This window comes from Propithecus coquereli, unplaced genomic scaffold (assembly GCF_000956105.1).
Source record: "Propithecus coquereli isolate 6110/MARCELLA unplaced genomic scaffold, Pcoq_1.0 Scaffold288, whole genome shotgun sequence".
NCBI classification, from domain to species: Eukaryota; Metazoa; Chordata; class Mammalia; order Primates; family Indriidae; genus Propithecus; species Propithecus coquereli.
Genome location: NW_012148485.1, coordinates 1,316,571 through 1,328,395, shown reverse-complemented (window position 1 = coordinate 1,328,395; position 11,825 = coordinate 1,316,571). Strand labels below are relative to the sequence as shown.

General features: G+C 44.5%; 1 protein-coding gene across 1 annotated transcript in view; it reads left to right on the top strand.

The window, feature by feature from the left end:
- ATP8A1 (ATPase, aminophospholipid transporter (APLT), class I, type 8A, member 1) overlaps positions 1–11,825 on the top strand; it is a 272,471-nt gene that overhangs the window by 235,126 nt on the left and 25,520 nt on the right. The window contains exon 30 of the mRNA XM_012648479.1: positions 1–42. Within this exon, the coding sequence (XP_012503933.1) occupies positions 1–42 (42 nt within the window). The remainder of the gene's footprint in view (positions 43–11,825) is intronic.

The following is an 11,825-nucleotide window of genomic DNA, read 5'->3' as shown; positions in this document are numbered from 1 at the left end:
CTGTGGCCTGCGGTTCCGATGGCCCCTGACATGTCGGGAGAGGTAAGGTGTGCTAAGGACTCGTGGCCCAACAAAACCCTAAAAATTGGTACTCGCTAATGAACTTTAATCGTTTGGCATGATTTTCCATCTTGTTGATTTATATAAAAATAGTATTTGACCATTAAAAAGCAGTTTTCAAATCACACAGTTATGAGTGATAAATCTTGAGAGAATATTTTAAACTTGAACATTTTCCTTAAATCTGACTTATCCTTCCATAAACACAGCTAGAACAATAAAATATGGTTATCAGGAGCTTGAATCTTGTTAAGAATGTCTACATAGAAGATGCTGTTTCTAAATTCGGCCGTAAATTCACAAATGCGTTTTGGATAAGAGATTTGGGGAAATGGTGAGTTTCTGTCTTTGGGACAGTCTCATTTCTTCCGTTATCTCTTATTCTAAAGAAAAGTATGCCGTCACTAGATTAAGTGTGCTTTTTGAGTTGTCTTGATGACAGCGGTTTGGTTTTCATTTTGAAAGAATTAGGGCATCTGACCTTTCAGCCTTATCATAGTCCATTTTCGATTCTGTCTTTCATGTTCTTGTTACACTGGTAGGAACTGAGTTATTAGGTGTTCATGGGGGAGTGTCAAAGATCTCCCTTCTTTCAGAAGAGATTCCAGCAGTAGGAGGGTTTATGATTTCAATTGCAGGAAATTTGACATAAAATGTATAAAAGAAAATGTGGAAAACATTTCAGGATTTCCTGTGACCTCACAGTAACTTGCAAATCGAGGTAACGTGAGCCCCGTTACAGGACATCGTTATACCGCAGTCACCAGAACGCTTTCCAGCGGTTTCCATCTATTTGTTTCTCCTAAGTACTGCCTGAGTACCTTTCCCTTTGGACAGTCTGGTTTATGGATTATTTTCGTGAAATTTTATCTGACAGCATCCTGCTTTTTATAAATTAGCAGAATACAGACACATTTAAAAAATTCTGTGGTTAAATTTATTAGAGAGAGGCATTATATATACTATTACAGCAAAACCAGACATATCAAGGAGCATGTACTTCCTTTTGATAAACATGAAGGCTTCTTTCAAAACATGTCCTGTGAACCCTGGAAAATTCACAGCGTATATTTTAAGAAAAGAGAGAAAGCTGTGAATGCATCTCCTCCTTCCCTTGGTTTCTGAGTCCTCTTTTCCTGAAAGAAATAAAATCGATGAATAGATGATGCCATTTGGAAAATCCAATTCCATTCTTTGTTTTTATTGGATGTGCTCTGATTGGACTTGCTTTTTCCTGAGGTCGATTCTAATCTAACATCTTTTTCGTTAGGCATAAGTCTTTGCCTCGTTTTATGTCATTTCTTAGTGTTTATTTTATTTTCAAAATGAATAATACAAGATTTTTCAGACCCAGATAGTTTAAGCAACGATGGCCAGTAGATTTGATGACAAGAACTGAGTTGCTGACCCCCTGCCTCTAGGACAAGTGTGAAGTTTGACTGGCTTTTCGCCAGCCCGATATAATTCCACGGTTGCCTGTAGAATTCCCAGTATCACCCAAACGCAAAACTTAATATCACCTCTTGAGACCTGTGCGGATGCTCTGTTTAATTCAAAGTGAAGTGGACGTCAGTGCTCCTCAGGATGTTCCTGCTCCCTTCATGGACGGTGGGAAGTGCTGACACGGGTTCTTTTTGTTGCTGTTTTATCGCTGCTGATACTTTGAATACAGTGTTCAGATAGCTGGTGCTCCACTGAAAATGTGAAGAATGGATCAATTCAGCTGTAGACTTTACTAGTTTGTCCAAATGTAAGTCTGTCTCATCATTCAAAAAAAAAGGAATAATACTTTAAATTTAGTGCTTGCAAAGCATTTCGGTGGGTGTGTATGTGTACGTGAGCCTCACAACGACTTCATAACAAGGGTACGACAAGAATGCCAGGCACATTCTCAGGGGAAGATCGTCTTCATTTAACTGTTCCTTGGGCACCAGAGTACCAGGTCCTAAAACATTGTAGCTACATTCGGTTTTTAACATCTCTATTATAAGTATAGTCACTAGTTCCATCACAACCCAGCTAGTTTCAGAAAGAAGTGACTATGCTTAGGTTCACACTTTTCCAGACTTAAACTTCTATGTCTCAAAGTTCTATATCTCATTCAAGAGTATGGCCAAATACATATGTATGTACATGTACACACAGGCATATATATGTGAAAAATTCATTTATGTGCCAGTATCTACATGTATATGTGCAGAATTGGCCATTTATTCATCTGTTAACTTTCATATATTATGTATTACATATATTATTATATATCATATAGTATTACATTTATATATAGTATATGTATACTGTATATATACTATATAGTATTACATATATATGTATGTACTATATATACATTTAGTGTTATATATATATACTCTCTATATATATAGTAACATATAATTGTAAGTAGCACCAGCGTAAGTGTCAATATTAGCATCAGCTGCCTGAGCACCTTTTGTGCAGTCCACCCCATGGAACACAGCCCAGAGCAGCCCCCCGTTACTTGAGGCTGTTCTGCAGGATTCCACCTGGCGTGCAGGTACCTTTCTGTCACGACCACTAGCAGGGGCATTAGTGTCTAATCCAAAGACCATCCCTGTGGGACCCCACTCCTTTCCTGTGTGGATTTGGCAACCATTCCTTCCAAAATGATACAACTAATTGTGTATGTAAGTATGTTTTGTTTGCCTAAAAGCTTTAACAAGGGCCTCTGGGATGGTACAGGTGGAGTAGACAGAGTGAGGAGGGCAGCCCCGTCCTGCTCTGTGCTGCTTCTGGAGGGTTCTGAAGGCACCTCCGAGGTCGCCTTCTGGTTCCTAAGACTGAGATTCTCTTGTCTCCTTCTCTTCACTGTGTTCTCCTCGGAGGAACATTTTAAACGTTGAAAGGACACAGACTATTTTACTCTAGTTAGCAGGATCTCAGGGTGCAAATGATGCAGATTAGGCAACTTGCAGGTGCAGGTCTCTTGCTTCTATATTCAGCTGGCTGCAGAGTCGCACATAGAGCAGGATTTTACCGCCGTTTCCAATTTATATTCTTACTTCATCTTTTCAGCCCCCATCTAAAGACAGAGCCGTTCGTCTCAACGTGCGGGAAGGCAGCCAACATTTATTGTGCACCTGCTATGTTCTGCAGGTACGATGTTTGAGGCCGGGCACTCCTTGTTTCAGTTAAATCCACATTTCAAACCTCCGTGGGAAGCAGAGGAATCGCCAGCAACCGAGAGAATTGAACCCAGTTCTTTCTTTCCAAATCCCATTGGTTTCCTCTAAAATGCTGAAGAATTCAGTAGCTTCTCATTGGGGTCCATCGCTGTGCTGTTTTTTACTCTCAAGCGGAAACCTTTTTGTCTTTTGGCCGTCTTCCCTACGTCCGGTTGACCTGCTCCTTCCCAGCTTACCCTGGGCCCTGAAGAATTTTAGCCAGATGTAAAAGTGCTCTTCTTTTTTAAAAATGCCCAGATTTTTTAACTCCCACTTTACAACACCTACCTAACTCCCTCAACCCCATTATAGAAATTCCATCTCACTTCCTATCCTGGCTTCTTGCCTCTTCTTAACAGCAATCTTAGTATAAACAACGTCCATCTCATTAAGAAAAACGATGAGCTAGACAACCCAGTCATCCTGCGTCATCAGAGAACGTGTGGCTGCCGCTCAGGGCCCTGACGGAAGCACTTTCCACGTGTTCGGTCATTTCATGTTCGAGCAGCGCTGTGAGGTGGGTCCCTTAGACGTGTCACAGACACAGAGTGGTTACTTCACTTTCTCAAGGTCACACAGCTCCTAAGTATCTGAGCTGCAATTTGAACCCAGCCCGGGTCTGTCCCTTTAACCCAGGTACACACTGCTGTCTGCTCCTTTTCCATTTCTTCTTTCCTCTTCTCTTTCCCCTCCACTGTGCCTGTTCTCCTGGCCTTATCGATGTTAAGGGCTTAAAGCCCTTTTAGCGTCAGTGCCAGCGATCGAAGTGCTCGCTTCCATCCGGTTGGTAAACCAACCAGTCGTCGTCTGCAGATAATAACAGTTCCATCTTCAGCTGCCCTTACCTGCCTCTGTCACTGACCAGGGGGTGCTTGTCATGCCGTCCAATAGCTTCCCACCCCCGGCCCCTGCCTCAGCTCCTTCTACCTGCCTCAAGCGACCAGAAAGCTGTCTCCCAAATATCTCAGTTCAGTGCAGACTCAGCTCCCCTCGCCCCAGCCGAGAGCTGCTTGTTCTCGGTTGGTGGGCAGGGTGTTCCCACTTTGGGAAACATTCCTTCCTGTAGTTCTGCACTTTGTTTCCATTAAGCAATTCTGCATGGCTGCCCCTAATAGCGATTCAAGTGATAATGATTAACAAGCGTCCCCGTCCTGCAGATTACTGGAATATTTAACTGTTCGAGAGGAAAGTATTATGACACGGGGGTGGGGAGAGAGCAGAGATGGATTATAGAAAAGCAGACACCTGGAAAATACACCAATAAGAAATTGCTTAGGAAGAGAAAATAAAGAGAAAATCGTGCGAGGAACCTGGCTGAGACTTTAAATATGTCACTGTCTTCCTCACCTCTCACGAATATGGTTGTGATTTAAGAGGAGGACTTTTTTTCAGACCTGACTTGAGTTTTTTCACACCAGCACGACAATTTATGGGGCAGGGCGCGCCCTGGGGAAAAGTGCTATGTTGCATAAACACATGCCGGCCTGCTTTTCCGACTTGTCTAAGCGAGGTTGCTGGGTATTTTTTTTTTTTCAATTTCTAGAAGAAAATATTTTAGAGCCAATATGATTAGTCAACCAGATTAAAAAATAAAAAACTGCATCAAGGATCATTTCGTGTCAGGACTGATACCAGAAGCTTAGTGCCGGCAGAACTTTTGAATTTATCGCGGCGTTGCCGACGAGCCGCCGTGCCCTCCCGAGCGCCATCTGTTTCTGCTCTCCCGGGCCCGAGGGAGCCATGAAACCACCGGAGGAAATTGAAGTTAAGGAACGAGCATGTGTTGCACCAGATCTCAGATCTCTTGATTGAGGTTTGTAAAGGCTTTCTGAAAAACAATCAAAATCTTTGTTGAGCCCTTTGGTGTCACCCCGGCAGGAAAGGTATTAATAGACGACATTAGCGATACGATTTTCGTAAATTGCGCTGTGGCCTGCTTTAATCCGACGTGATAAATTACTCTTCGTAGGAGGAATTTCCTGGCTAAAATGGTCCTTATTCGTCTCTCAGCTTTTAATTGCCCGAATAGCCTGGAATAATTTATCGGTCAGCAGGCCGGCCCTGGTCGACAGGGTGCGGCAGAGTCAGGATACGATGGGGCTTCAGCCAGGGTCGCTGTGTTTGGCCAGGTAGCCTGGAGGGAGCAGCTGCCCAGAACTTTGTCAGATGTTCTTCACGGAGCCCACGATCGTGAGCCCGTCCAGTAAAGCATGCCACTGGTCACAGTCCTCGTGCCCCTGACGGTAACTGGCAGACCTTCACAGTCCATCAGCAGCCGGCCGGCGGCCACTCCCCAGCCCAAGGTGTAGGGAGAAGCAGGTGTAGAAATGCAGAGAAGGAAAGAGAGGCGTGGATAAGACAAATGTCATCGTGGATCAGAACATCTGCAAACACTTCACAGTGAGAGCTCCTGTAGAGTCAGTACGAGAACCGGCATTGCTTTTCGTAGACACAGCGCTTTTTCCTACGGTATACAGCAAGTGTATACTGAGTGTCTCGTGTGTGCCAGGCTCTGTGTTGGGTACTGGAGGACATAGAGATGGGTGGAGTTGGCCCTTGCCCTGAGGGATCTCGTTGCTGTCGACGGGGCATCGATGTCATCGACGCGAGGGGTGCCGCGTCGTACCCAGACGCCGTCGCGGCGAGCGAGGCGCGAAAGCGGGACGAGTCCTGCTCTTGGTACGGCAGAGCCTGGACTGTCGGCTCCAGCGTCCGTGCGTTCTTGCATTTACTCATTGCGTAAACGAACGGATGTCGAGGGCTTAATCGGTGCCAGGCGCTGTTCCTCGTGACCGGGTTAACTGGGCAGGATGCCTGTTGCAATTCAGATGGGGGACTAGGGAATGGGAGGGAGAAGCAGTCACTAAACCAGCTGACAGATGACTAATGACGAATGAGTAAAGATAATTCCACGCGGCGTGAGTGACAGGGAGAACGCGCGGCCATACGACGGGACAGGACGATAATGGGTTCTCTGGGAAGATCCTCTTGAAGTTGGGATGAAACTCAAATGATTCAGGGACACCTGCCTGTGAAGAAGAGCTTTTTAGGCCCAAGAACAGCAGGTGTCTGTGCCCTAAGGCAGGAACGAGCCTTTCCAGTCAAGGCAAAGGCCAGTGTGGCTGGAGCGGGGATGGCTGGGGAGAGCACTGTGAAGCGGGTCAGCAGGGGGCAGAGGGCAGACCACCCCTCCAGCCCAGCGAGCCGGCTCACGAGCCCCTGCAGCTTCTTTGAATGACAGGCCAGGCATTCTATCAGAAATACTGATAAAAGAAATTATAAATGACATTGTGCCATCTGTTTCAATAAAGCTCATACCTGGACGTAATTCTTGCATCCCATCACGTGTTAACATAAAGGCACCATCAGTGAGTGGGCTAAAGCTGCCTTTTTCTGAGTTAACAATTAAGTTCCCTAGCGGGTTTCATCCAAAGCAAGTTATTTTATGGCATTTTTTTAGTGTTTTTTTAACTGTGGGTTAAACAAGATTGAAGCTTATTTCTCTCTTATGTAAGAGACGTCAAGTGGGAGGCAGACAGTCTAGGACTGGTGTGGCAGCGGCACAGTCATGATGGCCAACCCCAGTGTACTTCCTCATAGTCTAAAATGGCTGCCTAAGCTCTCGCCATTTTACCAACATTCCAGTCAACAAGAGAAGGAAGAAAGATTAGCCCTTTCTATTCCAGGCTCCTTCCTAGATATTGCCACTGCATTTTTACTTAGATCTCATTGGTCAAAAGCTAATCACATGGCCACAACTAACTGCGACAAGAAAGCCAGAAGAATGTAGTCTTTCAGCTGGATCAGAGTGATTCCATCTAAAAAAAGATGAGGGAAAAGGAATAGGTTGGGGGGCAACTAAAAGTCTCAGCCATGGAAGTCAATCATTTTTCTATATAATTCATGTAACTTTTGTATGCTTTTCTGTAGCTAAATGCTTTTTGAAGTTTTGAGTTTTCTAAAAATCATTTTCTACAGCTTTGAATTATAGGTCATTGTGTTTTACAGACTGAATTACTAGTAATCAAACTATCGATACTTTATGAGATGGTTTTTTAAAAGATTAGGTAGGACCCAACTGGCTCACGCCTGTAATCCTGGCACTTTGGGAGGCTGAGGCGGGAGGATCTCTTGAGGCTAGGAGTTCGAGACCAGCCTGAGCACCATAGTGAGACCCCATCTCTACAAAAAATAGAAAAACTTGCTGGGCCTGGTGGCACGTGCCTGTAGTCCCAGCTACTTGGGAGGCTGAGGCAGGAGGATCACTTGAGCTCAGGTGTTTAAGGTTGCAGTGAGCTGTGATGACGCCATGGCACTCTAGCCGGGGCAACAGAAGGAGACGCTGTCTCATCACAAAATTATAAAAACCTATAAGAATGGACATAACAAGTGAAAACATTGATCATTGCAATTATGTACCCTGTCTTAGACAAGGTACACAGTAACATAACATTTTTAAATCGTTTCTCCTAATAAAAAATATTTTGTTACTAATACTATCCTCATTTTTATGTTACTTCTAAGTTTCTTAAATAGCACAATACAGAAGATTAAAATAAAAACAAATTCTGTTCTTAATTATTTTTACTGTGGGAACTATATTCCTAGAAAACAATGTTTCAGAACCACACATTTTCTAGTGCTCTCAACGCTTTTTTAGAAAGACTGTTTTCTTTTGCCTGTTCCGTTCTCAGTGTGCATTGATACATAGAGTCAAATTTTACTATTTTTGGAAAAAATTGACTTCTGATTGATCCAGGTCCCAACTAGCTCTTCCTCCTCTTCCCCGTCTTCCTCCTAACGTCTTTTTTAGTCATGTATTTTCTCATGACTCGTTTCGCCAGAGGGCAGAGATGCAAAGGTTGTTTCTCGCACAGTATGGCCAGATTGAATGTTGGTCTCAAGTCGCACAGGCCGACCACCCCCTCCAGCCCCTCACCACCCCCCAGAAAGATGCACATAAACACTGTAAACTGGCATCTAATTTGCATGTTTTCTAAAATTTCTGTTTGTTTGGGATAACCCAAGCCAAGGCTTCTCTTTGTCTCTGAGTAATCAAAAGCTGCTGAGAGTAATTACAAACGTATTGGGGTTTATCTGAAACACCCTTCTCCTTAGCTGTTTTCTGGATGTTCTGCCCTATTTTTACGCAGAAAGTAATAATTTATCCCATAGAAGAGCCCAATTGAGTTCAATCCAGCTGAGATTTATGGAGTGCCCATGAGTCAGGGTGTTCGCGGATCAGAAGGCTAAAAAGGAGAGTCCATTCCGAGGAGAGTGTGTGCCGTGGAGGAAGCCAACAGATACTTAGGGTGTAAGATGCTAATTACTATGATGCTAACGGAGGAGAGGGCACTCGACCCCTAGCTATTGTTTGGAAAGGTTTCTTGGTACTGCAGTTACCCAGCTGTGAGTGCCAGAAGGGCTTTCCAAGTAGAGAACAGCCCGGACTCCGGTGTTTTTGATACAGTCTGTGAACAGCATCCTTAACAGCTTGGATAATATTCTCTCAAATGGATGTCCATTAGCTCGACCGTCCACATGGTGTCCTCTTAGCTTTGGCTAATGTTTTGTTATTTAAAAGAACCCACAGGAATATTTTCATTTCCCCAAATTAGTTGTGTGGGATGTCAGCGAACAGTATATATGGGAAAAAGTGTTCCATGATCGATAAATACATTTGGGAAACCTTGCTTTAAAAAACCACTCGGTATGATTCTTCACTGTGACTTCCGGAAGCCTTAACTGTGCTCCTCCACTGAGAGGATGCTGCCCCTGGGCCCTTCTAGGTCGGGGAGGAGACGCTTTCAGGACTCGTGGCCGCAGGACAGTGTCATGAGATACTAACCTGTACACAAAAGCTGTGCCTGATTGTAACCCACGGTTCAGAAGTTGAATTATCACATTAGCAGGAATAAATGTTTATCCTTGGTACACAGTGCCAAATGCCTTTCCCAAAGGCCAGCACTTTGCTGGCGGGAATATAAATTATTACAAATACTGTTCCACCCTACACACGCCACTCCCCACTCCCCACCCTGCCAAACTGTGGTTGTGAAATTTTAAGATCTGGTCTAATTTGCTGGTGTTTTCTGTGACTACAGAGAGGCTCAGCACTGCTCCCTGTTCCTGAGTAGTTGCCCCTGCTTTTGCGAGTATCTTTCCAGATCTTTGCCCATCACGATTGCAGCTCTTCTTATGAAGAATTTAAAGGGGCTGTTTTTATGTTCAGATATTAACAGAATTTTATGTATTTGTAGCATTCTCCCAGTTTCTTGTTTATCATTTACTTTTTCAGTTATTTTTTTTTGAACGTGGAAATTATATATTTTTGTGAATCAAAAATCTTTACAGCATTTCCGTTTGTAGTATTTTCCACTGTTTTTAAGCTTAGAAAGCCCCAAGCTTTATCCAGATGCTTAATAATCACTTCTTAGATTTTGTCGTTGTTGTTATCATTGCCAACATTAACTCTTAACCCCTCTAGATGTTATATTAATTTCTCTTAATGCACTCTCTTCCAAAAAAAATAACTATAATTAATGAAGTTTTGAAGCACTATCTTCTGAATAATTTTCCCTTCCCAAATTAACATTATGCCTGAATAGTCAATAATAATTTGTATGAAAAAAATAATTTTTTTCCATTCCCTAAATTAGCAAATGGAGTTGAATAGTACTTTGTTAGGAATCAGTTACTTCGGCCTGCGTTTCAGTATCGCGTTTCAAAATATTAGAGGAGACAAGCATACATTGTTGTATTATTGTGAGGAACATCATAAAACCTAATAAATTGACTTTTCATTTGATATTTGACAAAAATTTTTTTCCTTGAAGCTCACGGGACAGATCGCTAGAAAGAACAACAGACTAGAGCGTTTAAGGAAATTTGGAAATCGAAATGAAGAAGGGAAAGTTTGTTAGTGATCGTGTCGTCGCCTGATAAAAGCAGCCACTTTGCGATCGTCGGGTTTGGTTCTTACGATCTACTTGGTGGCTGAGGAAACAGACTGAGTCCGAGAGCTGGGAAGGGCAGAGCCAGGACCACCTCTGGGGCTGTGCATCATCCTTAAGACCATCTTTTTTAAAAAGGCCATCTTTTTTAAAAGGCGTCTATACGTTATGCAAGCGTGCAAGTCACAGGTTGCCACTCTGACGTTTATAGTGCAAACGTTCAGGTAGACTGAAGGGCCACATCACCGGAGGTTTACAGGCAGGTGGCATGTCTAGATTGCTTCCCCCCCCCGAGACCGAACGTGGCCACCTCAACGGCGAAGCGGTGGTCCTCCCGGGTGTGGGAACGCAGGTGCTAGCGGATCGGAAGGTGAGCCTCTCTCATCTGGTCGGGCCGCTTGGCCTGGCCAGATGCACAGAAGCCTGCATCTTCTCAAGCGTGCTTTTCTCTGCAAGCTCACATGGAAATTGCAGAACAATTGCTCTGTGGCAGGTTGCGTTTTCGGGCAGCGCCGGTTCATTTCTGAAGCCCACGTGGTCGGATGCTGAGCCAGCGTCGCCCTGCAGGGACAAGCAGTTGCTTGTTCCCCGGCGGGGCCTGTGCCCCCCGGAGGACCAGCTTTGCAGCAGCGGCCCGGGCTGATCCCCTCTCTCTCAAGGCCCCCGGGAGCCACTTTTGTGGCAGATTTGGTTTCACAGGGCCTCGGGGGAGGGGCCGTGGGGGGCCCCTTGGCACGGCCCACCGATCTCCCACTTAGGAGCAATTTGCAGACGGCTCTCGGAGGAAGCCCAAGCCTGGCCCCAGCAGGCTGCTCCTGTCACCGCCATTGTCTGCCGGATCCTCCGCCTTTTCCCAGCGGACCTGCCTGCGAGTGGGGAGATGGGAAAAGTTAGAGACAAAACTGGGTTCCCCAGAGCGAGGGGGAGCTTTCTTGTACAGAAAGGAAGGAAATACCTCTGTGGGATTTTACTTTCTTCCCCCCCTCTTCATCCAAAAAACACAAAGAGACTCTCTGTGTTTAGTGCGAATGTCGGCTTTAAATCTCTTAGGTTTGGATTAACTCTGCAAAAGGAAAGAAGAAAAATCTGACAGGCTTTCAGATATGATGCAGAAAAACTTTTCTCCCCTCAATTCATGTTGTTCGTTTGTAAAGCCAAAGGCGGGCAGACTGAATGGTGGGGGCCGCGGGGCCGCGTTCGTAGTTAACATCACAATGGCCAGAATTAGCAGCCGGGGTCTCGGCCACTTGTGCCTTGTCCACCAGCAGACATTTGATGCCAGGTGGAAAAGGCAAGAATAAATCTTTCTTCTCTTGCCCCCCGAATTAGAATATATTTAAAAAATTAAGCTAAGTAAATGGGGGTATTTTTCATTACATGGCTTGGAATCTTATCTTACCTTTTCCCCCCAGCGGGAAAAAGAGATTGGTTTTTCACAGTTGTTACCTTCCTAGAAAGCTTCCTCCAATCCAAAGAAAACCCACTGGCTTGACAGACACTTCCTAGTACATAGTTACTGTTGGTTTTCACTATTGAGGATGTCAGCAAACATGTCAAAGATCATGTTTTGCTTATTAAATAAAGTGACTTTTATGGGAACATTTGTCATCTT